This window comes from Nicotiana tabacum, chromosome 24 (genome assembly GCF_000715075.1).
Source record: "Nicotiana tabacum cultivar K326 chromosome 24, ASM71507v2, whole genome shotgun sequence".
Classification (NCBI taxonomy): Eukaryota; Viridiplantae; Streptophyta; class Magnoliopsida; order Solanales; family Solanaceae; genus Nicotiana; species Nicotiana tabacum.
Window position 1 is genome coordinate 45,744,457 of NC_134103.1, and position 26,556 is coordinate 45,771,012.

Genomic DNA, 26,556 nt, shown 5'->3' on the forward strand with positions numbered 1-26,556 from the left:
GGCACAACGCCATCACTTTCACCACTTTTCCTCCACCTTGAGGATATGAATTGTGCCCCCAATTTTGCATCAATTTTTCTATCACGTTCTTGGGGAAGTGGTGTGAAAATAAACCCAAGCAATAGATATCGCATCTTGCACTTCTTGGCCTTTAAGTGAGGGATGTCATTTTGTCTTCTTGGCATCGCAAATTTCAGAATATATGCACTTTGTTCCTCATCCATTGACTCTTCCATATGCTCGAATGGATCAATTCTCGTGTCACCAACCAAATACAATGTTTAAAAGTGGTTAGAATAAAATCCAATACGCTCCAACTCTAAAAAAACTTTTAACATTCTCACTTTTGCACACTTCCTTAACCTTGGCATCATTAATAATATTGTGGTCGAATAGTTGGAATTCCTCTTTCTGCTTCACAAGCTGGCCAGTATCCACAACAATTGGTTGTAGGGCATCAGACGCCTCAACCTTTTGATTCAATTTAGCTTGCAGGTCATGGATATCTGAGCCAAATTGGTCTACTTCTTGCTTGAGCTCAGGTTTTCCTTTTATCAGTTGTTCTGTCATATTTGAAAGACCATTACGGAGAAATCCATAAAATTTTATTAGTTGAGCTTGTTCCTCTAGCCAAGATTGGCTCACTATAGCTGCTTCTTCAAAGTTATCTTCTTGTGGGAACTCGCTCTTTTCAGCCAATTCTTCCGTATTAGCCTTCATTGTCGTGATTGCTGCACTAATTCTTTCTATAGCCTTTTGATTTTCATCTTGTTGCTCGGCTACTTGCCTCACCATGTCTATAATATGGGCAACACGTTCCACATCCTCCACTTTATTGCTCCTATCAAACTCATAAATATTATTAGAAAAATCATAATAAGGGCTTAGAGAAGGGTAAAAAGAATTAGGACAACCATCCCAATGGCCACCTTTACAACCATACACATTACAAATATTCCACTGATAAGATTGAGATTTACAATTTTTCCACAAGTATGGTCCTTCACAATATGGACAGGGATCACTAAAATAAGAATAACCAATATTCGACCAATTCTCATTCCAAGATGTCATGTCAACAAAGATAATAAAATATTAAACTAAGCTAAAATATTAAAAAATGAATAGACAAAAAGTAATAATATAATCTAGTAAAATAGTTAATTTCTAAGTCACCGGCAACGGCGCCAAAAACTTGTTGCTCCCAAACGCACACGCAAGTATATGTGGTCAACAAGTAATATAGGATTGCAAGTCCAGATATCGTACCTACAGGGACTTCTGATTAACTACAGTTATTTACTAAATTAAACTAAGACAATTAATCTACTCAAGCGATTTTCTAAAATGTGTTTTTCTAACTACAACTAATCTAGAGTAGCAAACAAAGAGATTAAAGGAAACAAGTTGGCACTATTAAAGACGAATTCAATGGGAGAAAATATTCCAGAGTTATGGGTTAGCTAACAATCCCGTTGAGTTTTTCACTTAAATTGTCTAATTAATTTATCTCGTTTATTAATTGACATGGTTAATATTGCTCGTAGCCTTCTCCTAAAGTACTACTCGCCTATTCAAGCTAACCTAATGCCTATATTCCTATAGAATTAGGATTAACAAGAACGCAATAATAATTTCCGTATAATAACCAAGCAAGGCGATTAGGTATATTCATATCCTAACCGCAAATTTGTTCCCGATGCTCGAGTTCAAGATCTTGCTCTACTCAATCTTATATGCAATCTAGAACTCCCTCTCTCGAGTTCAATCCTAGATTCGTGGATAGTATTCAATTGGTGATCCAGCAATCAAATAATTAAGCGGAAGATTGAATAAATAAACCAATATGATAAAATAATAAGAACACTTCAAGTTTCAAACTACAACGTTCATGTAGCACCCAAAACTCTAGAACTAATAAACTATGAGATTAAAGGAAGGGAAGAGAAGAAAAACTAGTTAGTAGCCTCCTCCAAGCGTGGTCTGTGTTCCCCCATGTGAATTCTCCTTCAAACTATGTTAGATCTCCTTCAAAGTATATTACTTGGGGCCGTGTAGGGCCGAAATAACATTATCCCGAACGAAATAGGAAAACCCCGCCTTTCTCCTCGTTTAGATCTCTTTCTTATTTTTGTCTTACACTTGGGGGGACAAAACCCAAAAGGTGCCCACCCCCCTTTCTCCTCGTTTATTTATTCCTTTATTTTCTTTCTTTTTTTCTTTCGCGTTTTATTCAATTTTGTTCCAAATCTCTTCATCTTCACATCGCTTTATTCCTACACAATTAAAATATGATATTATGCACCAAGTAATGTAATTAATACTCAAAAGATAATTAAAAATGCTATAGTGTGAGGCAACAATGGGTAAATATATGCATTTTTTGCCAAACATCAATAGGCCGTGATGGCGCCCAACGTCGCCGCTAGGCAAGCCAAAGGTGAAATATCCATGTGTTTATTCTTTTAATAATTTCAAAATAACTGATTTTTATTTATAAAGTAAATGAGGAGTGGAAAATTATAGTAAAGTAAAGCGTGAACCAATAAAGACAAGGTACGGGAGATCCGAAGCATAATTAGTAGCTACGCATGGACTCTCGTCACCTCGTGCGTGCATAGCCCCCACAATTAGAAGCAAATAGTAATTTAAAATACCTATGGGGTAAATTCTCTCTTACAAGGTTAGGGAAGAGACTTACCTCGTCTCAAAGCTCACTTTACGGCCCACGAACACACTATAAAGCCTCAACTTGGTGCCGAACAATCCGAAACTAGTCAAATATTATATAAATTAATCAATATACACTCACAAGTTCGTGATCTAGCTATTAGAGTAATTACCTAACCCAAATTGGAAGATTCTTAAAATTCACTCCCGGGCCCACATGCCCGGATTCGAAAAATTTTCGAAGATAAATGTTACCCATAACCTCACAAACTCAAATATATAATTTTTACCCAATTCCATAATTATTTTCGTGGTTAAATCTCATTTTTATCAAAACCTAGATTTTTCAACTAAACCCACAATTTTTACAATTTATGTGTTAAGAATCTATCCAAAATACATGTATTAAACTCATCTTGTATAGAAATTACTTATCTCAAAGTGCTAGGTGAAAATCCCTCTTCAAAAGCTCTAAAATCGTCCAAGAAGTGAAAGAAATGAACCAAAATAGCCTTAAGTCCCGACATTAAATAAACCTCACTGCCCTAGCGATTTTCGCTTCTGCGGATCCTGGGGCGCACCTGTGACGCCGCACCTGCGGAAAAATCCATCGCAGGTGCGGTCCTAGCCAAGGCTGCCCCCCTTCGCTTCTGCAGATGGGCTTTCGCTTCTGCAGACAGGCTTTTGCTTTTGCGAACCCGGTTCTGCGGAAGGCTTGTGGCACCTGCGACCCATGCCTGGCTGGCCTTGCTTCGCACATGCGGCCACATCATCGCAGAAGCGAGCTCGCTTCTGCAGACCACTGGCCACTCACCCCAGGCCACTTCTGCGATCACAGGCTCGCTTCTGCAAGCTCGTACTTACGGCCAAAATCACGCAGATGCGGACGCACTAGAACCGGTGCACCAGCAGTCCCTCAGGGAAAATTCCGAGTCCGATTCCAATCCGTTTCGCATCCAGGGCCCCTGGGACCCCATCCAATAACACTTACACGTCCAACAACATAATACGGACCTGCTCGCGCGATCGAAATACCAAAATAACATTAGAAATACGAATTGGACGCCAAAACGCATGAATCGAATTATGAAACTCAAAAACTTCTAGAAACACTTCCGCGCATCCGATTCATATCAAATCAACTCGGAATGATGCCAAATTTTGCGTGTGAGTCACAAATCATCATACATAGCTATTCCCAGGCTCGAAATCCCAAACGAACCTCGATAATACCAAATCCTACTTCAAACCAAATTTAAAGAACTTGAAAACCTTCAATGCGCCAACTTTCAATATTAAGCGCCGAAACGCTCCCGGGTCATCCAAAACCCGATACGGACATACGCCCAAGTCCAAAATCATCATACAAACCTATTGGGACCGTCAAATCCCAGTTCCGAGGTCGTTTACTCAAAACATTGACTCAAGTCAAACTTAACCATTTTTAAGTCACTATTAAGGAACTAAGTGTTCCGATTTCAACCCGAACCCTTCCAAACCCAAACTAACCATCTCCGCAAGTTATAAAATAGTAAAAGCACATACAGGAAGTCTTAATTAGGGGAACGGATATCTAGAAAGTAAAACGATCGGCCGGGTCGTTACACATATATAATTAGTAAGGCATAAAAATAAAAGGTGACAATAATATGCAAATCCGTAAACATCAACTAGAATATCCCAAAATTCGGTGTCATAAGTGCATGCACATTTACTAAGGAGTACAATAATAATACAATATCTGTCTGGAATATAAATTAGACAGGGTAAAGTAAATAATACGATGGAGACTCTGTGGGTTGCGATACGTAGTCTGGAATGCAGCTCATCATCAAATCTCCTCGGCAGTTGCGCCTACGCGCCAAGATGACCACCAAATGAACCTGTCAGATCATGCACATTTAGTGCAGAAGTGTAGCATGAGTACGTAAATCAACGTGTATCCAGTAAGTCCAATAAATCGGTATGATAAAAACGGATATGAAGCACAGCGGTAATAATGAGGTAAAACGATAACTAACATAATCTTCCAACATTTCTTTTAGCGATATAAATCTCACAAATCTCATATGCTATCTCAACAGATTAGAAATATCAAATGTAATCTCACAAGAATAAGGAATACCATATAAATGCGAGGCCTCAATAAAAAGGGAATGTCATAAATATCCGGACTGCTAGCAGTATCACGCACGATTATGTCGAGGTCGTACGGCTCGATCCAGAGTGGTGTGTACACTACCGAGGGTCGACCGGCGCGAACCAGATATGCATCTCAATATACTGCCGAGGTGTTTGGCTCGATCCACAGGAAAGGAAGAAACTTATCGAATTACGAGTCACATACTTACAAAACAGATGCAGGAGCATAAAGTAAACATGACTTTTACCGTTTATCAAATATCTCGCCAAACAACTCAAGGTGGTAAAGCTCGACCTAATATATTCCCAAATCAATTTCAATTATAAATTCACTTAATTAAGCAAGCAAAATGAGTTCAAATAATTTAAATATTACATGATAAAGTCCTAAGTCTACCCGGACATAAACATGCTTTTAGCTATGTACGGACTCTCGTTACCTCGTGCGTACGTAGCACCCACAACTAGTAGCACATAACAATTTTAATACCTACGGGATAATTTTCCCCTCACAAAATTAGACAAGGGACTTATCTCGCTCTGAAGTTTCAATAACCGGCTCCAATGCCTCTCTAACTCCTCAATTCAAAGCCAAGCGATCCGAAACTAGTCAAACAATATACAAACCAATAAGAATGTACTCTAATACTTATAATTAATTAATTTATAATCATTCCCAACTCCGCTCGAAAAGTCAACGAAGTCAATCATCGGGCCCACGTGCCCGGATTCCTAAAATTCTTGAAGATAATCATTACCCATAATACCACGAACTCAAATATATAATTTATTCCTAATTTCATGTTCAATTTCGTGGTCAAAATTCAAAAGTACCAAATTCTAGGTTTTCTACCAAAACCCACAATTTCCATAACTTTTCATGTTTTAAATCCATATATAATCCATGTATTTAACTCCCAATTTATAAAAATCTCTTATCTCAAGATTGATGATGAAAATGGCTCCTCCAAATCGCCCAAGCAAGAGAGAAATTAGTTGAAAATAAGAAAATCCCGACCTTGCAAGCTTATAATTTGCCCAGGCGCCCTTCTTCGCGAACGCGGAAAGTCCCTCGCATTTGCGAAGCACAACCAGCTTCTGTTCCCAAATCCTTCTTCGTGATCGCGAAAACAGGCTCGCGAATGCGATGCCTTACTAGACCTGACCATCACGAACGCGACACCATCCTCGTGAACGCGTAGGCCAAGACTCCCAGGCCCAGTTTCTCTTACGGGGACGCGACCTAGCCATCGCGAATGCAAAGCACTACTACCCAAACCTTCGCGAACGCGTTGAACAAAAGGCCTCCAGCTCAAATCCTTCATCGTGAACGCGTCTCTTCTTCCGCGTTCGCGAAGAACAAAACCAGTAAACCAGCAACAGCCAATCATCCAAACTTTGTCTGAAACCATCCCGAAACACACCCGAGGCCCACGGGACCCCGTCCAATCATACCAACAAGTCCCAATACCTTATCCAAACTTATTCAAAGGCTCAAAATGTCGTAAATAACATCAAAATCTTGAATCGACGAACAAAATCCTTCTTTCAACTTTCAAACATTCAAACTTCGACGAACGCATCCGAATCATACTTAAACATTCCGGAATGACGCCAAACTTTACGTACAAGTCACAAATCACGATACGAACCTATTTCAAGGCTCGGAACCCCAAACGGGCATCGATAACACCAAAGTCTATTTCAAATCAAACTTAGAAAATTCTAAAACTTTTAAAATGCCAACTTTCCATAATAAGCGTTGAAATGCTCTCGGACCACCCGATACTCAACCCAAACATACGCCCAAGTCCGAAATCATCATACGAACCTATTAGAACCTTCAAATCCCGATTCTGAGGCCGTTTACTCAAAATTCAAGCCTTAGTTAACTCTTCCAACTTAAAGCTTCCGAATTGGGAATTTTCCTTCCGAATCAACTCCGAACTTCCCAAAATTTAATTCCGACTACGCGCACAAGTCATAAAATATGAAGTGAAGCTACTCGAGGCTTCAAATCTCTGAACGACGTGCTAGAGCTCAAAACGACCAGTCGAGTCGTTACAACAATAAAAGAAGAAGAAGAGTATTGCAGAAAAAAAGTAGAGAGAGAATTCTTATTCATTTGGGATGAATTACAATGAAATAGAACTCATCTATTTATAGGGAAAAAGTGATTTGGCCACAAAATAACAAACCCTAAAATCTCTCTAAAAGATAGACTTTCACTATAAATAAAATAATATTTATAACACAAAATAATTAATAAGTCATATTCTTATCAATGTTACCTATCCACTCACTTATTATATTTTTAAGTGTAATACTTGGATGATTTCAACACTATAAGTTATATAGTTGCCAAACACTTTAAAAAATATTACTTGACTGTCTAAGCTTATTAATTTGATGAATGAGTTCAAATCTTAGGAGTTAATTTTTTGATAATTACTAAATTTCATATCAACTACACAAGTCTCATGATCTTATGACCCTTAATTTAACTTAAATTATATTTTGTTAGTTACATTAAACTATTAAAATAAAATAATATAGAGCTTTCAACTATTTTAAAGCATGCTATATTTTAAATGTAAATCTTAGATTCACTAATGCACATTGTTAATAAGATAACTTTCCATTATCATCAACAAACTTCCAAATTACTCTCCAATTTACTATTGCACAATATTGTTGATAAGGTTATGGTTAAATTTTAGGGATGCACGGAGAATCGAATTAGGGTAAATCCAAATTGAAAAAATAGACATATAAGCCTCAATGTTGAATCCAATTTTAGGGATGCACGGAGAATCCAATTAGGAGATTAGAATTAGGTACTAAAAAAAGAGAAAAAAAATTACTAACCTCAATGTTATTGTCGCCGCCATCGGAATAAACCGCCGAAGTCCGCCTGTAATTGTCATATTGAAGAATAAGAGGGATGGAGAGAGAGAGATAAAGAAAGTGATGGGAAAAAAAAAAGGAATGGAGAAAGAGAGTTTGGGGGCTTAATCAAAAGGGTACACCATTACCATTCCTTGCTATCTCAAATTTTGTATATTTTCTCATTTATGTATTTTCAAAGAATTTCAACCATATCCATTGGGAAAAAATCTGTCTATATTTTTTGAAAGTTGTATATCATTGATAATGAATTTTGATTCCAAATCAGTTTAAATTACCTTCAATCTTCCTCAAATTTTTTATATTATCTCATCCATGTGCTTTCAACAAATTTCAATCATATCCATTGGGGAAAAAAAAAATTCCTTTTTTGCCTAGATTTTTTGAATGTTATATATTATTGGTAGTTTTGTTTTTGTTATTTTTGGTAGCATAACTTAATGACTAATTATAGGTAAGTACTGTTTGTTTGTTTTTTTTTTGGGCTTATTCTATAGTTCATCCTTCTAAATAGGCAGAATACATAGTTTACCATTTGAGCTTAAGGTCAAATCCCAGTGACACACCTCTTCAACATGGACAACTCATGCACACTCAACATTTGCAAATGCTTTTTTTCCTAATTCTTCTAATTTAGAAAAGTCATTATTGGTGAGGAGGAAGACGCGGGGGTTGGGATCCCCTCCGGTGATGTTTGGTCCAGTATTCTTCAATAGGGTATTGATTTCGTGACACATGTCCTACATACTAATTAATGGACAAGATCTCTTTAACTAGAAAGCTAGTTTAACCATGGTTCAATTTCTCTTCTCTTCCATTCTACGTCTATGTGGTCAAGACTACCCATATTTCCTTTCGCTTGATGCTAATGAATTATTGTTCTTTTATGGATCTGTTCAAGTTCATTTTAGCATAAGTAAAGATAGAGGTGGAGCCAGGATTTAAAATCTATGGATTCTGAATTTGTCACCGAACCCATAACTCGTTTTAGTTACTGGGTTCTAATACAAAGTCTAAGCAAAAGTTACTGGGTTCGTCCAAACTCGCATTAACTTCTCTAGCTCCGCCACTGAGTAAAGAGGAAGGTCAAATCACCTAGAGATGCTTTCTTTCTGCGATATCAGGATTGAGTTTAGTGACGTTCGAAGCCATTTTAATTCCGTCTCATGCATAGCCGCAAAACGAATTCCTCTAGGATGCCACTTTTCATCTCAACCATACCTTCGAAAAGAAAAAAAATTAGGATCTAAAACAATAAACATCGGACATGAAGAGGGTGTTGGTGGTATTTATCAATCTTGGCTGGAACGCAGCAAAGTCGTCGACATAGCAAGGAATGGTAATGGTGTACCCTTTTGATTAAAAAAATTTACTGCCTCAGCCTCTTTGAGTAACAGAATGAAAAATGGGCGATTGAAGTATGAAACATTATCTTCTACTTGCCCTATTTGAATCGCTAGATATCCTTTCGGGACATTGTTATTTGCTTATTTCTTTCTTGGACTAATTTGAATAAGGTGAGGCAAGTGCAAATGTTTATTAAGAAGAGTCCTCTCTCCACCACCCAATAATTAATATTGCAAATAAAAGAAATACTAGTCATAGAGAGCAAAGAAGGCAAAAAGAAAGAGGACGAAAGAATAGCTTGAAAAGGGTTAAAGAAGAACAACTGAGAGAAGAGAAACAGAACCATGGTTAAACTAGTTTTTAGCTAAGGAAATCTTGTCCATTGGTTAGTTAGTACGACACGTATCAGAAAATCAGCACCCTATTGAACGATACTGGACCAAACATCACTAGAGGGGATCCCGACCCAGACGCGGGGGAGTGGGGTTGCAGCGCTGAACAGTAAGGGACGTTGGGGAATAGTGAGATCACTGGGTAAGGAAAGGAAACCAAATATTTTTTGTTTAAAAAAAAGAAAAGTAAAATAGTCTGACGCACAGACTTAAATAAAGATTGGGACAGACATTATATAGGGTTAACACGTCTTTTTTGTGTGTAAAAAACATGAGTGCCATGTAACCAAAGGGGGTGTTTTAGACACATTTTGGACAGATTGGGTGTATAAATGGTTGTCCTAATTGAAAAAGTATATCAGAAGGATTTGACATCAAGCTCAGGCGACAAATTATATATTCTGCCTTCTAAATACAAGGTTACAAAAGTGATGATCAGTTTGGCTTATGCCATCTAAAAAGGCCCAAATCGTGTAAAACCACTGAGTAACGACAAACGGAACTCCTAACCCATATATGTCCCAATTCACTGGTCACTATCACTATTTAAAGAGGAAATAGTGCTCATATTTGCTCCTCTGCTATGCCAAATTACATTTACCCAAAAATATCATCGATATTAGCTAAGTGGCCCAAATATATCCCTCCTCCATTAGAATTGTCCCTCCGTTAGAATTGTTCAAAATGAACATCCAATCTCATGTAGCCCTAATATTTGGTCCTCACCACCCACAATACATTTTACCTTCTTTGCTCTAATTCTTCTGCCACTAGTATTTATATTGTATTTTATTTATATAATTAAATGATATATATAAACTCCAGAAAATAATTAGATATGCGATTCCAAGCCACTAGCAATCACATAAACAACAAGATTATCATTTGATGGAAAAATACAATGCGAGCAAAATTTAAATAAATCATTAAACCAAGAACCACAAGTGTTAAAGAGAAGAAAGGACCTTAAGATCTTTACACTGACGAAACAAATTTCAGCATTTTCAAACTCAAACAACTGGACGAAGCCATGAACTGGAATCTTTCGAAAGATCGAAGCTCGACCGGAAAGTGTCGCTTGGGTTGATTCTTTTGGCCTAGATCTGAACACCCAAAACCTCGAGCTCCTTGAGTTTTGACTCAGCCGCAAAAACTCTTTTACCAATAGGAGTTTTGAGATAAGAATGATTTTCCTTTTAAGTAGGATAGCCGGGGGATGGACGGAGGGGCCGACTCTCGCGTCATTGATGAAAGAAATGTGATTATTGGCGTGGGATTAATAGAGTAATGGAGCTTGGTGGTGCTAGTTAGCTATGGAGGAAAATGTTTTGTCACAATTAGTGATGAACAACGTTTTTTGTCAGAGCGTAATATATGTTAATTTGTGTGTTTATCCGTGAAAATTGAATGAGGAGAGTGCGAGTGCACTGTGTAGAAGAAGCGCAGGGGATGGGATATAATAAGTTGGGGCAACGAGATAGCATGTCATCCGGTATCCATCTTGCCAAATGTCAGTACCATGCTGAATTAGGTGTCCATCTTGAACAACTCTAATAGAGGAGTATATCTAAGCCGCTTAGCTAATATTAAAGGTAGGGCTGTGCATTATTTGGGTCGAACCGAAAATCTGAACCGATCCATGTTATTTGGATCGGTTCGGATCGGATTTCAACTATTTGGATCAGATTTCGGATTATAGATTTAAATATTTTGGATATCGGATCGGATACGGTTTGGCTTAATTTAAATCCGAACCGATCCGAAATTCGAAATATAAGGCCTATATATAAAAGTGAGGGTGCCATCAAATAGGGTTTCATTTGTCTTATTTCTCTCACATAACCAAGTATCTCTTAGAGCTTTTAGACCTGCCTCCATCACTCCAAATCTCCAATATCGCCGCTTCATCTATGTTCTCAAGAAGTAAGGTTTATTAGTTTTTTTTATTTTTCATTCTCTTCGTCCTTTCCATTTTAAATTATTGATTGATTCTTTCCTATTTATGGTCGATTTTTATTTTAGATTGATCTAAGGTTTTGGTTTTTTATTCTCTCCCTCCTTTCCATTTGAGAACTTAAATTTTTCAAAGATGCTATTTTGTTGATATGTTGCCTTGTTGGTACTACAGTTTATTTAGTTCTGTTGCTACAATTATCAGCTAGTATTATTCAGTTTAACCTTTTGGGTTTGTTCAGTTCCGTTGCTACAATTATCAACCAATATTATTCACTTTAACCTTTTGAATCCATATTAAATTATTGATGTTGTTTATCCTTATAGAGTATATATTTCCTTCTCGTTCTAGCTGGGTAAATCTTTATGGATCAGTTGTTAGATCCCCTCTTTATAGAGTATGTTAATGGTTATGCTACACCAATCACTAAGAGATGAACTCATGAAATAAGCACCTTAATATATAAGGCTTACAATTCAAACCGTAATCCAAAATATTTATCCAATCCAAATATCAAAATCCAATCCGAACCGAATTTAATTTGGTTCGGATTTGAATGGCAATTTATCAAATCCGAAATCCGATCGGATAGTCCAAAATATGCCAAATCCGATCCATGAACAGGCCTAATTTGACAGAAGGCAAATGTGATTCTTTTAGCGTTAGCAGAGGGACAAATTTAACTCCTCTTTAAAGAGACTTTAAAAAAATTCTTAGCTACCACCTTTTGACATCATTGGTAAATATTTGTAAATATTCCAAGCTGCATTTTATTAAGTACTTTTTTATTTAAATTGCAAACATGTATGTCATTTTTCAAAAAGATTGAGCAAGTGGCGGTCAGAATTCCACACTGAAAATATAAGATACTTTGTCGCTCGTGACCTGAACTACATAGTAATTGTTTTTAAGGATTTATGGAGTAACAAATTAAAAAAATATGAAGATGAAACCAAACTTTTGGCAAGACCCTGTATCATTTTTAAAGCAAGGTGAACTATGAACTTGCACCAACCCCAAAAATACTGTCTCTCATATAGAGTAATATGACTCTTGCGAGATGTGCAAATTAACCTCACCGCAACTCTGAACCATTAACTGACATCATTCATCAGTTATCAACTAACAGGTATAAAAGAACAAATAGCTCGAGCAGCAGCACGAGGAGAGTCAAAGCGAGTATAAACATCACGCAGACACGAGGAACTATTAATTCCAGATCTCTGTACAACAGTCTGTTTAGTATGAGTCCGAGAGTGTCCTGAACTAGATTCAATGGTAGGATGAGATGCGCAGGATCTAGACAGAATCCCTTTCTTTGTCTGCATTTCATAGTAAACAGACAGAGAGTGCAGCACCAACTCTAGCAACCCCACACACACACACACACAAAAATAACCCCTCAAAGGACTTTCCCAGAGGGAAAACAGAAAAAGAAAGCCATCTTGATGTATAATCTGATCATGGAGTCAAAGAGAATTAGTAGCACTCTTGCCTTGGACCGCAGAAAGTTTTTAAATCTGGGATTTCATAAATATAACAAGAACTTGCAGACAGTTTTTTCACAATTGTAAAGCAACGGTCAAACGAAATGATCAGCTCAAGCCTAAATACATTACTTTCAAACTAAGAATAAGGAAGTGGCCTCTCAGCCTTCAAGTGCCTTAGAATTAGGTGACAAACAAAATACATATAGCATGCCTTAAAAGGTGGCAATTGTCACCTGGCTTCCTGGTCTCTCGATGAAAGATTACTAGCCACGTCCGCGACCTCCACCTATATGAGAAATCCAACCCAGATTCATCAATGACATAAAAATAAATAGGCATTCTTTGTTTACTTAGTAAGTATTAGAAATTTCTTGAACATAAAGCTTGTTTATTGATATAGCAGTCAATCCTGAAATGAGCTCAGGATAATTTTGAAAGTACTAGAGAGAGATATGTGCTTAACATATTTCAAAAAACTGTGAAATCAAGTATTGGCACATGGGTAGATTCGTGTGACACCCTAGGCGAATCTCACATCGACAAAACACGGGAGAGATGCTGGATATATAAGTAGACAAACCTTAGACTCTAGTGACGCGTTTTAAACCCGTGAGGGCATAGGCCCAGAGCGGACAATATCACTAGCGGGCTGGGCTGTTACAATTTGGTTGGCTGTGAATGAACTCTAATGGCTTCTTATAAATTGGCTGCATATGCAATCAACCCATTTTGTGTAAACCTAGAAGGATTCAGTCTCAAATGAAGTCATCAAAATCCACCTGAAACCTCTTGTAATAGGTGTCATGTTAGTGTGCAATGATTTAGGCATAAAATGCAAACTTATATCTTACCTGGAATACTCTGATGACTTCGTCATAAGAACAACATATTGGCCAAGTATAAAACTGTCCAATTTTGCATGTGATTGGTGAGAAAGGAATATCCTTTTTTTAAGCATCAAAGTGCACATAACGTATTTTAGGGTTTAAAACTAAGGACCCATTTGTCCATACACATTTTTTCCTTTTTTTCAAATTTTATTTTTTCAACACTTGTTTGGTTATACATTTGACTGAATTTTTCACAATTTTTTTGAAGATGAGTTTCCAAGTTTGAAAAAGTGGGTTTTACCACTTCTCATATAAATTTCATTTTCCCTCACAAACCTAAAATATTTTTTCAAGTGAAATGCATGTCCAAACACAAATTCAAATTCTAAATACCTTTTTTCAAACTTAACTCCAATAACTACTTTTTTCAAAAATTACATTTTTATGTCCAAACGCCGACTAAGTTAACCAAAAATATTTTCACTTTCAGAGTACATGTGAAAATTCTAAGAAATTACTTTTTAATTAAATACAAACAAGTTTTGCTTGTGTAAGTAATTCTCCTTTTCTTAATTATTCAACTTTGTCTTTTGTCATAACTCACGACAATGTGTTTTTTCTTTTCACTTTTCAGCTTGACTTCGTGATTCGTCGACGTTTATATTAGAAGATGATCTTGGTTTGTTATTGTGTAAGATAAAGTTTGAATCTTATAAAAATAAGATAAGTTCTTCTCCAATAGCAAAGATCATCCAAATAATTAAAAAGGTAGCAAAGAGAATGAGTCTAAACCAATTACGAGAAAAGGAGAAGGTGGGTTTAAAACAATGGAAGGAAAATGAAACCTGGTCATTGGAGAGAGAAAAATGGGTTTAAAATAATGGAAGGAAAAACAAGACCTGGTTGGCTGGTTATGAGAAGGAAGAGACGTCTTACATGGATTCTTGGGGACCCAAGGGTTATAGAAAACAATAAAATGTGCTTTTTGATACCCACAAGCAAAAATTAACCATACCCATTTTCTTACTACTTAAACCCATAATGTGTGGACTCGTGGGTTTGGATATTATTGTCACCACTAAATATCATCATGTTCTAAGGGTATTAACGGAATCAGGAATTAACTTTTAGTTGCTTCATTCAGTCATACCTCTGCCACCAGACTTGGCACTAGGTCCTCCTTTGCCCACAAGAAAAATGGGTTTAAAATAATGGAAGGAAAAACAAGACCTGGTTGGCTGGTTATGAGAAGGAAGAGACGTCTTACATGGATTCTTGGGGACCCAAGGGTTATAGAAAACAATAAAATGTGCTTTTTGATACCCACAAGCAAAAATTAACCATACCCATTTTCTTACTACTTAAACCCATAATGTGTGGACTTGTGGGTTTGGATATTATTGTCACCACTAAATATCATCATGTTCTAAGGGTATTAACGGAATCAGGAATTAACTTTTAGTTGCTTCATTCAGTCATACCTCTGCCACCAGACTTGGCACTAGGTCCTCCTTTGCCCCGGCCTTTGGCACCTCCATCATCCATCCCACGCCCAATTCCTTTTGCTTGTCTCCCCACAGCACTGTCATCTCTACCTCCTCTTCCCCTTCCACGTCCTACACCAGGCGGTTTTCTATCTGCAAAACCATTAACATACAGTACTTTCAGGTATTAATCACCAGGGAAAAAATGCATGTCATCATTGGGTAAATACCAGTTCAATTTTTCACGTGTTGCTTACTTAATTTGATGTCAAATATCCCAAGGTCTAACAAAAAATTCTTCAGAGTTAATATAACTTGTAGATACCAAATGAGTAAAGCTGTAATCCAGTGGCGTATAGCTTGCAAGTTGCTGAATAATTATGAATAACCAATATCCACAAACCATAAGGAATATGAGAAGGAGACCACAATTTTCTTTCTCTAACGCTATAATAGAATACCTTCCATTCATAATAGAAGACATGTCATCACCAGTGGTGCAAAATAAAAGACATTACATTCAATGGAATTACATAAAACATCAATGCAGTTCATGAATATGTTTTCGGTGGGAAGCGCTTAGAGAAGAAAGGCCATTCTATGACATTCCATTGTAAAAAGCATACATGCAGCCAAATTGCATGCCAAAATGATCAAAACATAATGGACAAGCTCTAGTTTATCAAGATGGTGAAGTAAGGAAACGCCTGGCAGTTAGAACAGTTAATCTACGAAGTAGTTAAGCTATATGTCGGGACACCAGTTCTATTGCATATCAAGAATAACCATGATGACAAAAGCTCCAATAAAAGAGGTCAAAACTCTTTCATAAAGCAATAATATCTAAAATAGTACCTGTACGGCTTTTTGCCTCCTCCTGAACCTTATCAATCACCTGGAAAATTTACACATAGCGCAGTTTACCACCCAAACACAGAGAAAGTAGAAAATTAACAGAGTAAAAAAGAGAGACAAGGACACCACACGTATAACTAAAATCCAGTGAATGTTATCCCCCTTCTTGTGGAAGGAAACAAACAGTTACTCCCAGCAAATAAAATGGTTCAAACATTTACAAAGTTTAACCGGTGGCGGAGCCAAAAATTCATACAAGGGGATTCAAGAAAATACTGTAGTCTCAAACAAAGGATTTGAACCTATGACCTAAAATAATTTTTAACCCCTTTTTACCACTACACTAGAATCTTTCCTTATGTCAAGGGGATTCAACTATTTATAAATAACCACAGGAATTTGTTTTTGCCCCATTTGCGCAGCACAATTTTTCAGCAAAGAGAATTCAATTGAACCGCCGCCTCCTTAACTTAGTGGCCTCACCCAACTGTAGTTGGATTTGACTTAAGTCATAATTTGAGCTTAAAAAAGTAAATCAAATCAATTACCGAAAATGTTGACTTAGGTCAATGCATCTTGAATTTAGGATTTAGCCCAAATTTTATATGGACTTGATCCAATAAGTTTTTGATGTCAACAAAAACACGTTGTAAAGTACATCCAAATGAGAAAGCATGCTAAGCCCAACTATTTTGTTTAACAGACAACTGCAAGTGGATGAATTTCACAAGTATGGTCAGAAGTGAACCAATCTCTGAAGTCATCTTCAGAAAGTTGCATTTCTACCTAAGAAGTCTCAACAGACCACAGTTTTAAAAGTGAAACGCGCAAAGAGATGACAAGTTTTTTCATAAGGTCCATGGAGCTTGAAGTTAAAAGCAAGCAGCATAACGCACGCTTCTTTGAAGTGAATAAGACAACTCATGACATAAATGAATATCAAACATATATGAATTTAGTATTACAATGATCAAAATTGCAGTTAAAATAACCAATTTCAGTACCCAATGTACAATAACAATGATATTAATCCAGCTCTTCAAAGTTGAGTTCGATGAACCTGCCGCTTCACATTGGGATTATTTGCACATCATTGTTTGAAGCACACACTACTACAAAGTGCAAGGCTTCACCCATGAAGCAATAACCCCTCGCTTCGCATCACTTCGTCACTTTAAGCGACGATATGATGGCTTTTAATAACACTTCATCATCTAACTAGACTAAGTTGCATCCAACCATAATATTCAAAATTCCTCCATACCAGAATGTCCTTTGATATTAACGTGGAAATAAATCATAGTTAATTACTACGTCAAGCAATAGTATCTATGTCAACAATGGTTCAACACTACGATATTAAATATTCCACAAGGCAATAATGTTGGAAAAAAGAAAAAACTTCACCATCCAATCAGCAATTAATTTCATCACAAGAAATCCATTTACAACATTTATAGGTAGAAACAACTTTTGAATGTGGAAATCCATAATGAGTGATATCACATTTCACTTGATAAGTCCAAGGATGAAGTTTCCAACCCTATTATTGCTTGAAGTTCTTTGGATGGCAATTTAGATTAGCATTTAAAGTTAGTAAACTAAGGAAGACTCTGATTCTATGTGCCAAGACTGCTAGCAAGTTACTGTTGAATTATGTGACTATCTCATTTAAAAACTTAGGCAGTTAGAGTCTTAGAAAGGATACGCTTTTATTTACTTCATTATATCTTCAACATACTGCCTCGGGTATAAGCCTGATTATTTTTCATGAGCCAAACACGTGAAAATCTTTTTGACAATAGGTGGCCGTGAGACTTGAACCTACGACTTGTGCCTCCTCTAATACCATATTGCAAAAATGGACATTGAACCTAACTCATCTCCAAAAGATAGCTCTTGGTGTTAGGATTTCTAAAAACTATAAGGAGACAACAACTCATCCTCTCAACCAATGCAGGACATTCAAACAGCCCCTCCTTTGCAGGCCGAGAGCTGGACATCTAGAGCATGAAAAATATAATATGGGGCCCAACATTTGATAAACAAAGAGTAGGGATGGATCTGGCTCTGGTACACTGTAAAGAAAATAAATAGTGAGCCTAAATCAACCTCAAAATCTCAGCCCAAGAGATGAGGATTGACTAAGAACTATATGAGGAGAAAACAGTCTATTCCCTCACCCAATGTGGGACATTCTAACAATTTCTCTCTTTTTATCTCTTTCCTATATTCTAAAGACAGCAACCCACAAACCTAAAGATAAGTTTTAGCTCCCTTAAGTTCAGTTGCATCAAGACTAGCTAGTATGATGACTTCATTACAGTGTACGAAACTACAGCCCCTCAAACCATGCGGAACGTGTTAAGGCCAATATGTTTCCATGTTGGTAGTTCAAACAACTTACAGCACAAAAGCAAGCAATAAAAGAGGAGGTATTATATCAGAATAATACTCATCAAGTACCTAAAAGCCAATGAGTTGCCACGTGTGGAGTTCAAACAACTCAATTCACAACAAGAAGCAACCACAAAGAAGATGGGGCCTCCCACCGAATATTTTCGACTGGGAGTCGAGAAATGACCAATAACAGTTTTAATATTTATTCCAATCAAAAATAACAGTTACCTGCACTTATTACTACAATATAACCGAATTCTTTGCCTTTGTTCCCAAGTCAAATTGCAATATTCACTCTTTTTTTCTTTAAGGGATAAGTCAGTCATATTTACCCTGTAACTAGCACAATGTGTAGAATCAGAATAATAGTAGACGACGGCATATCATTGGAATTCGAGAAACAATCAAACCTCATCAGGTACTCGAAGGTATTTTATTGTATTCCCACGAACGTAACATTCTGGCATTCTCCAAAATCTATCTCCATCCTGCATTCCTTTTTAAAATCAGGCATTACTACACTACATAAGAAACTTTAGCTATGACATAGAAAGAAGAAGCTATAACATAAATAGGATCAAGAACATAAACTAATAAACTTACCTTTGAAGTACAGATAACTTCACGAAGATGGATATTCATCCAGGTATCACAGTTGACCAAATGACCATTATACGTTTCCCCATTTTTTAGTTCCACCAACTGCAAGACAAAGCAAAAATCTCCAGATTAAAACAAGTTTAAGAGTACAAGGTAAAAACTTGGATTCTCTAATAAACCAATGAATTATTTTGAATTTCCACAGTTATGTCGAATTATCGAGGCTTGAAACTCATGTTGGAGATGCTATAGCGAATTGAAGTAACTGAAAACTTATGCAACACAAAACAGACACCTTCATTATTAACTCTACTAAAAAGTTTTTAAGAAAAATTATTCTCCTTCAGCTATTACATAAGCAACTAGTCAAAGCTTCAAAGAACAGAGAAAGATGAACTTTCCTTGATCCCTTATCTCATTAGCAACATCATTCTGAATTTCGATAAGCAATTTATTCAATAGTTCAGGTTATTATGAAATACTCCCTCTGTCCCAATATAAGAGGCACTTGCTTTTTTGTTTGTCCAAAAAGAATGTCACCTTTCTATATTTAGAAACAGTTTAACTTGAAAATTTTCAATTTACCTTTACTGAACTGATTTATAGCACACAAATACCTAAAGCTTGTTTTAGAGCACAAGTTTCAGAACTCTTCCTTTCTTTCTTCAACATTGTGCTAGGTCAAACAGTGCCACATAAATTGGGACGAGGGAGTAATACTAGAAAGATTGTTCACTACTTGAGCTAATACACCAATTCTAGGCCAGGTGTTTGCCCGGAGTTTTTGAAGTTTGGTTAGATATTTGTATATCAGTAGGGACTGGGAGTGGATTCACAGAGGAGGGGGTGCTTGTGCACCCATAGCCCCTGCAAGAAACCTATATGTAAAATAGCGCTTATTTTGTAAAAATCATATAACATTGAAAAAGTGTGAATCCAATGTCACAAAATACCAATGGGTGCCATGGTTGAACTTTCATCCTTAAAGGTCTGCTCACCCTCCCGCCGAGGATTTGAATCAGGATGACAACACAAATTCAATTTCTGTTCCGCACATCATCTTTTTTCATGTCCTTGTTCTTTTCAGAATTTTCTTTACTGAATACCACTCACCTATTCCCATTCCAATTACCACTTCCCATAACATAAACATCCGCAATGAGATAGAATCATTGTTGCTTAATTTCCTTTTTTTTTTGTCTCTCTTCTTTTATACATACCTCTTACTCCAGACACTCCCCTTGCTGATACCCTATCCTCATTTACACTACTTGCAATGATGCTTTACATAAACACCTCGTTTCTTCCTTGTGAATGATGCTTTCTTCACACAATTGAATATTTGGTATTGAGATTGAATTAAATTAGTATTTGATTGGATTGAATTGAATTGAGCAGTTGTGACTGTAATTAATTTGAATTATGAGTGTGTTCACATAGGTAAGGAAATTTGATATGACAATTCAGTATTTGTGTTTTTGGATAGTTCAAAGACATGCATAATATTATCGATCAATCAATTAACTACGCATGAATAATGATATCTTAGACAAAATTCTTCAACTTCTCACATAAGGAATATTTTTTACTCTTTGTTTTGATAGGTGGTACATCTTTTCCTAATTGGAAAATTGGACCCAAAAAATCAACATGAACTCATTTCACTTGGATGATCGACACGTCTATCTACGGATCAAGCAAGGAATATATCGGAAAAAAAACTAAACAAAAATCAATTGCAATGTTTTGGATAGCGTGCGGCGACAAATAGCGACGAAGGCCCGCTTCACTGAGGCGAGAGGCGCGCAGCGAAGCGCTCGCCTTTTTGATGTGAAGCGACAATTTATACAAAAACATAAAATATTATATACATATAACTAAAAACTCAATAACAATAATATATTAATAATAAGAAGAAAAACAGAGCAAAAAAAAAGGCTACTGCCTCTGGAAAACAGCAAAGAAAGAAGAAGAAAAATGAAGAAACTAACAGCAAAGAAAGAAGAAGAAAAACAGAGCAAAAAAAAAGGCTACTGCCTCTGGAAATCAGCAAAGAAAGAAGAAGAAAAATGAAGAAAGAAAGAAGAAAGAGCCGATCATTGAATGATTGAAGAAAGAAGAAAGAAGAAAGAAGAAAAAGAAGAAAGAAGAAGAAGTCGCTGCTGAAATAGAGGAAGAAGAAAGTAGAAGGAAAAAGGAGAAGAAGAAGAAAAGAAAAGAAAGTAACATACCTGGTGAGGATGGCTGATGATGGAAGAAGAAGAAGAAGATCGAAGGTCGCTGAAGGAGAAGAAGAAGGTCGCTGCTCGTCGCTGAAGGAGAAAAGTGAAACCCAAGCCCTAATTTTGTGTTTTAATATTAATGCTGCCTTTTCTTCCGTTTTATTCAAAAAGCGACGCCTCGCAGCGCCTCTCGCTACACATGCAGAGGCGCTCGCCTTTTCTTCCTCGCAACGCAACAGACCAAAATAGCGATGCTGTCTCGCCTCGCGTCGCTACACGCTATTAGCACTGTAGCGCTCGCTATTTACAACACTGATCAATTGAAAACCAAATTGAATTAAACAATAATCAAATTGATCGAATACATGCTCCTACCCAGACTCTATTTCTATTTCAGGGTGTATGTTAAAGGCAACATTGCATCCTTCATTTCCAAATACTGAGCCCTCTTCTATATGTCATTGTAGGGATAGGACTGAAATTGACAGAACCTCTAAAAATCCTATTTTTTTATAATGACTGAGAAATCCGTCTGGGCCAATCCTTAGGACCAACCACAGCCATCGAAAGGCTGATGGCCCCGTCCCTCTACCCAGTGTTGTCACAGGCAAAAAGCTCTAAAAAGCATTCCAGGTCTGTTGCGGCTTTAAGCGCAAAGCGCAATTTAAGAGTGAGCTTCAGTTCAAAAAAAAAAAGGTGCAACGATGGAAAAAAATAAAAATATATATATAATTTAAGAAAAAATTAACAAATTCATTCATATTGTTTTCCTTAAAGCATAATACACTTATTTGCGATTAAATTGTGCTGTTTAGTACCGCTCAATTCAAGATAGAACTCATGGGCAATAGGTGTCCACGCCTTAGTGACTTGTTTACACTGAAGCGCAGCTTAAGCAACGCGAAGCGCCCTCCTCAAGCTTTTCTGAGCTTCAGGCCTTAAGCATGCTTTAAATGAGCCTTTGACAACACTGCCTCTACCCTTCTCAACTTAAGCACTAGGCTTAGTTTGCATGGTGGAAGGCTCGAACCTGTGACCTAAGTCATAAGTCCCTCAAACTTTGTCACTTGACTTAAGCCCTGGGGGCAAATTCTAGAAAACCCTAATGTGTTTTCAAAAGATACATTATTGGGCATTGGAATGAAAAGAGTCCAAATAGAACATAATAGGTATCAATGTTTGAAAAAACAAAAAAAAGATATCAAGGATGCATATAGGTGAACCCAACAAGTTTGGGCTTGAAGCATAGTAGTAGTAGTTGTTGTCGTTGTTTCTGCTGTTAAGACTTAAGAGACATATAACACAGACATGAACACACACACACACAAACAGAGGGAGAGAGAGATACCATGGGATGCCCCTGTGCAGTCTTGAGCAGTGAGAGTGGGAGCTGAGACAGAAAAAAAAAATCAAGGCAGGGATAAATCTTTCCACAGCTTCATAATCAAACCAAAATAACAATATTAATGAAAAATAAAAACCCTAATATCTATAGCAATTATGTTAAACGTACCATCTTTTAATGTGTGAAGATCCGAATTCAAATTGCTGCAAAATACAAAACAGACGAATATCACACACATGGCATCAGAGAACAAACTGCGTATATATAATTAATACTAAAAGGAAAGCACTTTCAAATTGTAGAGCGTTCTTTTCTACCATCAAAACTGTGACCCTCCAAAATTGGATTTTAAGGTTATTTGCACTAAACGAAACGATTTGAGAATTCCGAAATTCGTATATAAACGCATTACCTGATTGATCTTCTTCGTCTTCCACCTTCTAGGCAACCAGACGTAGGGCAAATATTCTACTTTACAGACACTTTTACTAGTACTACTAAATTGAATATTGTCCATTATGCCGCTGATATGGTGTCAGAATGGGCTGGTCCAGCCCAACCCAATCAAGCCTTACGGGCCATGAAATTTGATAAGCTAGAACGGGCGATCCCATTTTCAAAAGGGCGCCCCCGCCCCAGTTTAACATGTATCCAAAGTTTAAGACAACTTGGGACCTTTTTCTTCTTCCTTTTTTTCTTCTTCTTCTTCTTTTTCTTTTTCTCCTTTGATGTGAAAATAAAGGTGATGGTAAATTCATATGATATTGAGCATATTTTAAGATAGTTTATAGTATTTTATAGTGGTGAGATGTTGTGACACTTTATTATATTACTGCTTAGGGTTTCTTCTTCTTCTTTTTAATTGTAAAATGGGTTTGTTAGATTTATTATTGCTTTGACAAATTGATGATTGGGGTTTGTTCTTGATGATATTTGGAGGTTATGTTTCAAATTTGAGCTCATTTGGAGTAGAGGATTGTTGTAATTCGAAGAATAAAATTCTGTTTCTAGGCAATTTGCACTTCAGACCTACGTATCCTTAAGTGCATGAAAATATTAGTTGCACTTCACACTTATTTGGCCACAAGTGCATCTGAAGTGTAATTTTTTCACTTCAAATCTATTTGACCTTAAGTGGATGAAAATATTTATTGCACTTCAGACCTATTTAGCCTTAAGTACATCTTAAGTGTAATTTTTTGTACTTTAGACTTGATTGGTCTTAAGTGCATTGCATTTCAAACAAATATTTTTTTTAACTTAAAACCTGATAAGTGTGAAGTTGATCCTAAAGTGGTAGACTTGCAAATTTTTGTGCAAAGTGGGTATAAGTTCAATTGTGACCCCAAAATTGGGTATAGATGCAAATGCCCTTATCACAACGTACCCATATAATTAGCAAAAAAAAAACCTAGTTATAGATATTGGCATCAGGTAGCCAATAAATGTATATTATAACAATAATGTATATATCAAAATTTATATCACAATTTTATTGTCTTTCTTTGTCTATATCAAAATGTATATCACAACTTTATTTTCCTTTTTTGTCTATCTAAAATATAAAATTATTACATCCTATGTTTTCGTACTTAAAGGTACGTCGTAAGTCAACTGATGTGTTGGAAATGAGATTATCTTTGAAAGTATATAAAGTAAGTTAATCATATTACCTTGGAAGTTACAAATATTTAATATCATGAACAACAAGTACCAAGAGAGTTGGAAGGTTTAGAAGCTAAACGAATTGAAGAAAATAAGTTTCGTCGAAAGTCGACAAGTTGGGAATATTATAACCCGTAATTTTGGGGTGAGACTAGGATGCTTAACATGATAAGAAAGTTATGTTATGAGTTATTTTAGTCGTATGATAGTCGTGTGTTAAGTTTTGAAGTCAATCGATCGATGAACGTCGTCACAAGTTACGGTCATAAGTTTTGCTGAAAATTGGGTCAAATGTAGTAGAGCTTTTCTCTCAATATAATATGAATTATGGGGTAATCCACCCATAAAATTAAAGGTCTACCCGTCTAGTTTTCAATGTATTAAACCGTTAGTCGATACGATATCGGAGTTGAGAGATAATCGCATTTTCGCGAAACTGCACAAGCAGCTCCCTTGGGACCCACAAAGTCGGTGGAAAAGTCCATCTCGTATTTAAGTCTCTTCTAACTTGTTTTAACTTAATTTTCTCGACCAAAACAGTTCCTAAACACTCCTAGATTCTCTCAAAGAGTTCCCCCATGATCCTAAAGTGAATCCAAAGATAAACCACACAAGTTCAACGTAAAAAATATCGTGGCTACCGTTAACTCCCTTTCCTTCTCGTTGTGACGACTTAGGAAGTGACTTGGTATTGAAGTAAGTTAAAGAACAGAGGGTTCTTGGTATATTTGAGGTAAGTTTCATCTTCCTTAAGCTAATCTTAAGTTTGTACAAGTGTTGGGTTGAATTTTGTTGGAGAATTCTTGAAGAAACTAGTAACTACGAAACATGAAGCTGAGCTATGTTGGGTGGGCAGTTTTTGCATGATTTAAGATACTAAATGGAATTATAAAGGTATGGATAGAATGGTGGGGGTGAGGAGAAGCGAAGATGAAGATTATTGTGCTAAAACATGTTGAATTCGAACTATAAATGACCCTATGAAGTTATGCACATAAGTTGTTCGATAAAATGACTAAATGAACCTCCCTATAGAATATGAAGTCGATATTGATACTAATCCTTCGTATGATATAGATTACCATCCGTAAGAGGTGTGAGGACTTGTGCGACAATTTTAGCTTCGTGGATAAGGTATGTTAAGGCTAAATTTTTCCTGTATTTTGGCATTATCACGTAACTACATGTGTTTGATAACGAGACATAAAGAGAAAGTATTACCTTATTTTCACCACCATCGAGCTATAATCGGTAGGCAAGTCCCTTATTGGGAAACCTCTTATTAGATGGTAAGTTATATACCGAGCCTACTATGGCCGAGCACCTATGAGCGAGCCTAGAATGGCCAAGATACCGATCCTAGTATGGCCGAGTGCCTATGAGTGAACCTACTACGGCCGAACAGTTACATGTACCGAGCTTTATAGGGCCGGACAACTATTTTCCTTACTGTATTGAGAGTGTTGAGTCAGTATCAGCAGGTAAATATATTTTTAGATCATTTTTTACTCCAGTTACTTTTAGTTATTATATTATCAATTCAATTTCAGCTTTTAGCTATTATATTGCCTTACATTACTCGGTACATTATTTCGTATTGGCATCTCTTTTGTCGAGGACATTGCATTTCATGCCTGTAGGTCCTGATAGACAGCCGGATAGACCTTCCCAGTAGACAGAGCCAAACATCATCTTGATTGGTAAGCTATACTCCCCGCAGTTGACAGGTCTAGACTTTGGAGTCTATTTTGTATATACAGGTTTGATGGGTAAATTGAGGCCATATCCCGACCATGATACAATTCTATTATCTCTAGAGGTTTGTAGACGAGTCATGTATATTTTGTATGTTAGTATTGTAGCCTTGCCAACCCTGTGTGCATGTTCAGTTTGGTATTGCTGGTTGTAGACGTTTATGGCAGCCTCGTCAGCCTGTACAGTTATATATATGAGATTTTGGGTATGTTTACCCCTTGGATGAGATAGACGTTATTTTCAGATGATTTATAATATGGCCTCATTGGCCTTGATTGGTAATGCCAGCTTACAGGTAGGCCTCGTCGGCCTAAGTTGAGGGTTACCCCTCCAGAGTTTACAGTTACAGAGTGGTACGCTCGGGCCGAGTATGGCATCGGGTGCCGACCATGCCTCCCCAGGTTTGGGGTATGACAAACTTGGTATCAAAGCAATTCTGCCCTAGGGAGTCTACAAGTCGTATTTAGTAGAGTCTTTTTTATAGATGTGTTGTGCACC

At 36.8% G+C, this 26,556-nt stretch overlaps 1 protein-coding gene and 1 long non-coding RNA gene across 4 annotated transcripts; both read right to left on the reverse strand.

Moving 5' to 3' along the window:
- Positions 1 to 4,324: 4,324 nt before the first annotated feature.
- Positions 4,325 to 11,024, reverse strand: LOC107763412 (uncharacterized). Its single transcript, XR_001643019.2, has 3 exons — positions 10,424 to 11,024; positions 7,681 to 7,726; positions 4,325 to 4,553 (listed from the first exon to the last, which is right to left on the reverse strand). It is a non-coding gene; the product is annotated as an uncharacterized LOC107763412 (long non-coding RNA).
- Positions 11,025 to 12,912: 1,888 nt separating this feature from the next.
- Positions 12,913 to 23,189, reverse strand: LOC107763411 (probable U6 snRNA-associated Sm-like protein LSm4). 3 transcript variants are annotated; one of them, NM_001425756.1, is given in 8 exon segments: positions 12,913 to 13,188; positions 15,214 to 15,369; positions 16,072 to 16,111; positions 18,882 to 18,959; positions 19,075 to 19,173; positions 22,642 to 22,683; positions 22,807 to 22,841; positions 23,051 to 23,120. In NM_001425756.1, coding segments are annotated over 7 exon segments (441 nt in total). In that variant the 5' UTR covers positions 22,810 to 22,841; positions 23,051 to 23,120; the 3' UTR covers positions 12,913 to 13,165.
- Positions 23,190 to 26,556: the final 3,367 nt, after the last annotated feature.

Excerpts from the sequence above, each read along its gene's own strand:
- LOC107763411 (XM_016581903.2), bottom strand. Across the intron at positions 19,174-22,641 it reads CTGCACAGGGGCATCCCATG|TTGGTGGAACTAAAAAATGG; the intron begins GTATCTCTCTCT and ends TTTGTCTTGCAG. Across the intron at positions 13,189-15,213 it reads TGCCAAGTCTGGTGGCAGAG|GTGGAGGTCGCGGACGTGGC; the intron begins GTATGACTGAAT and ends TTTCTCATATAG.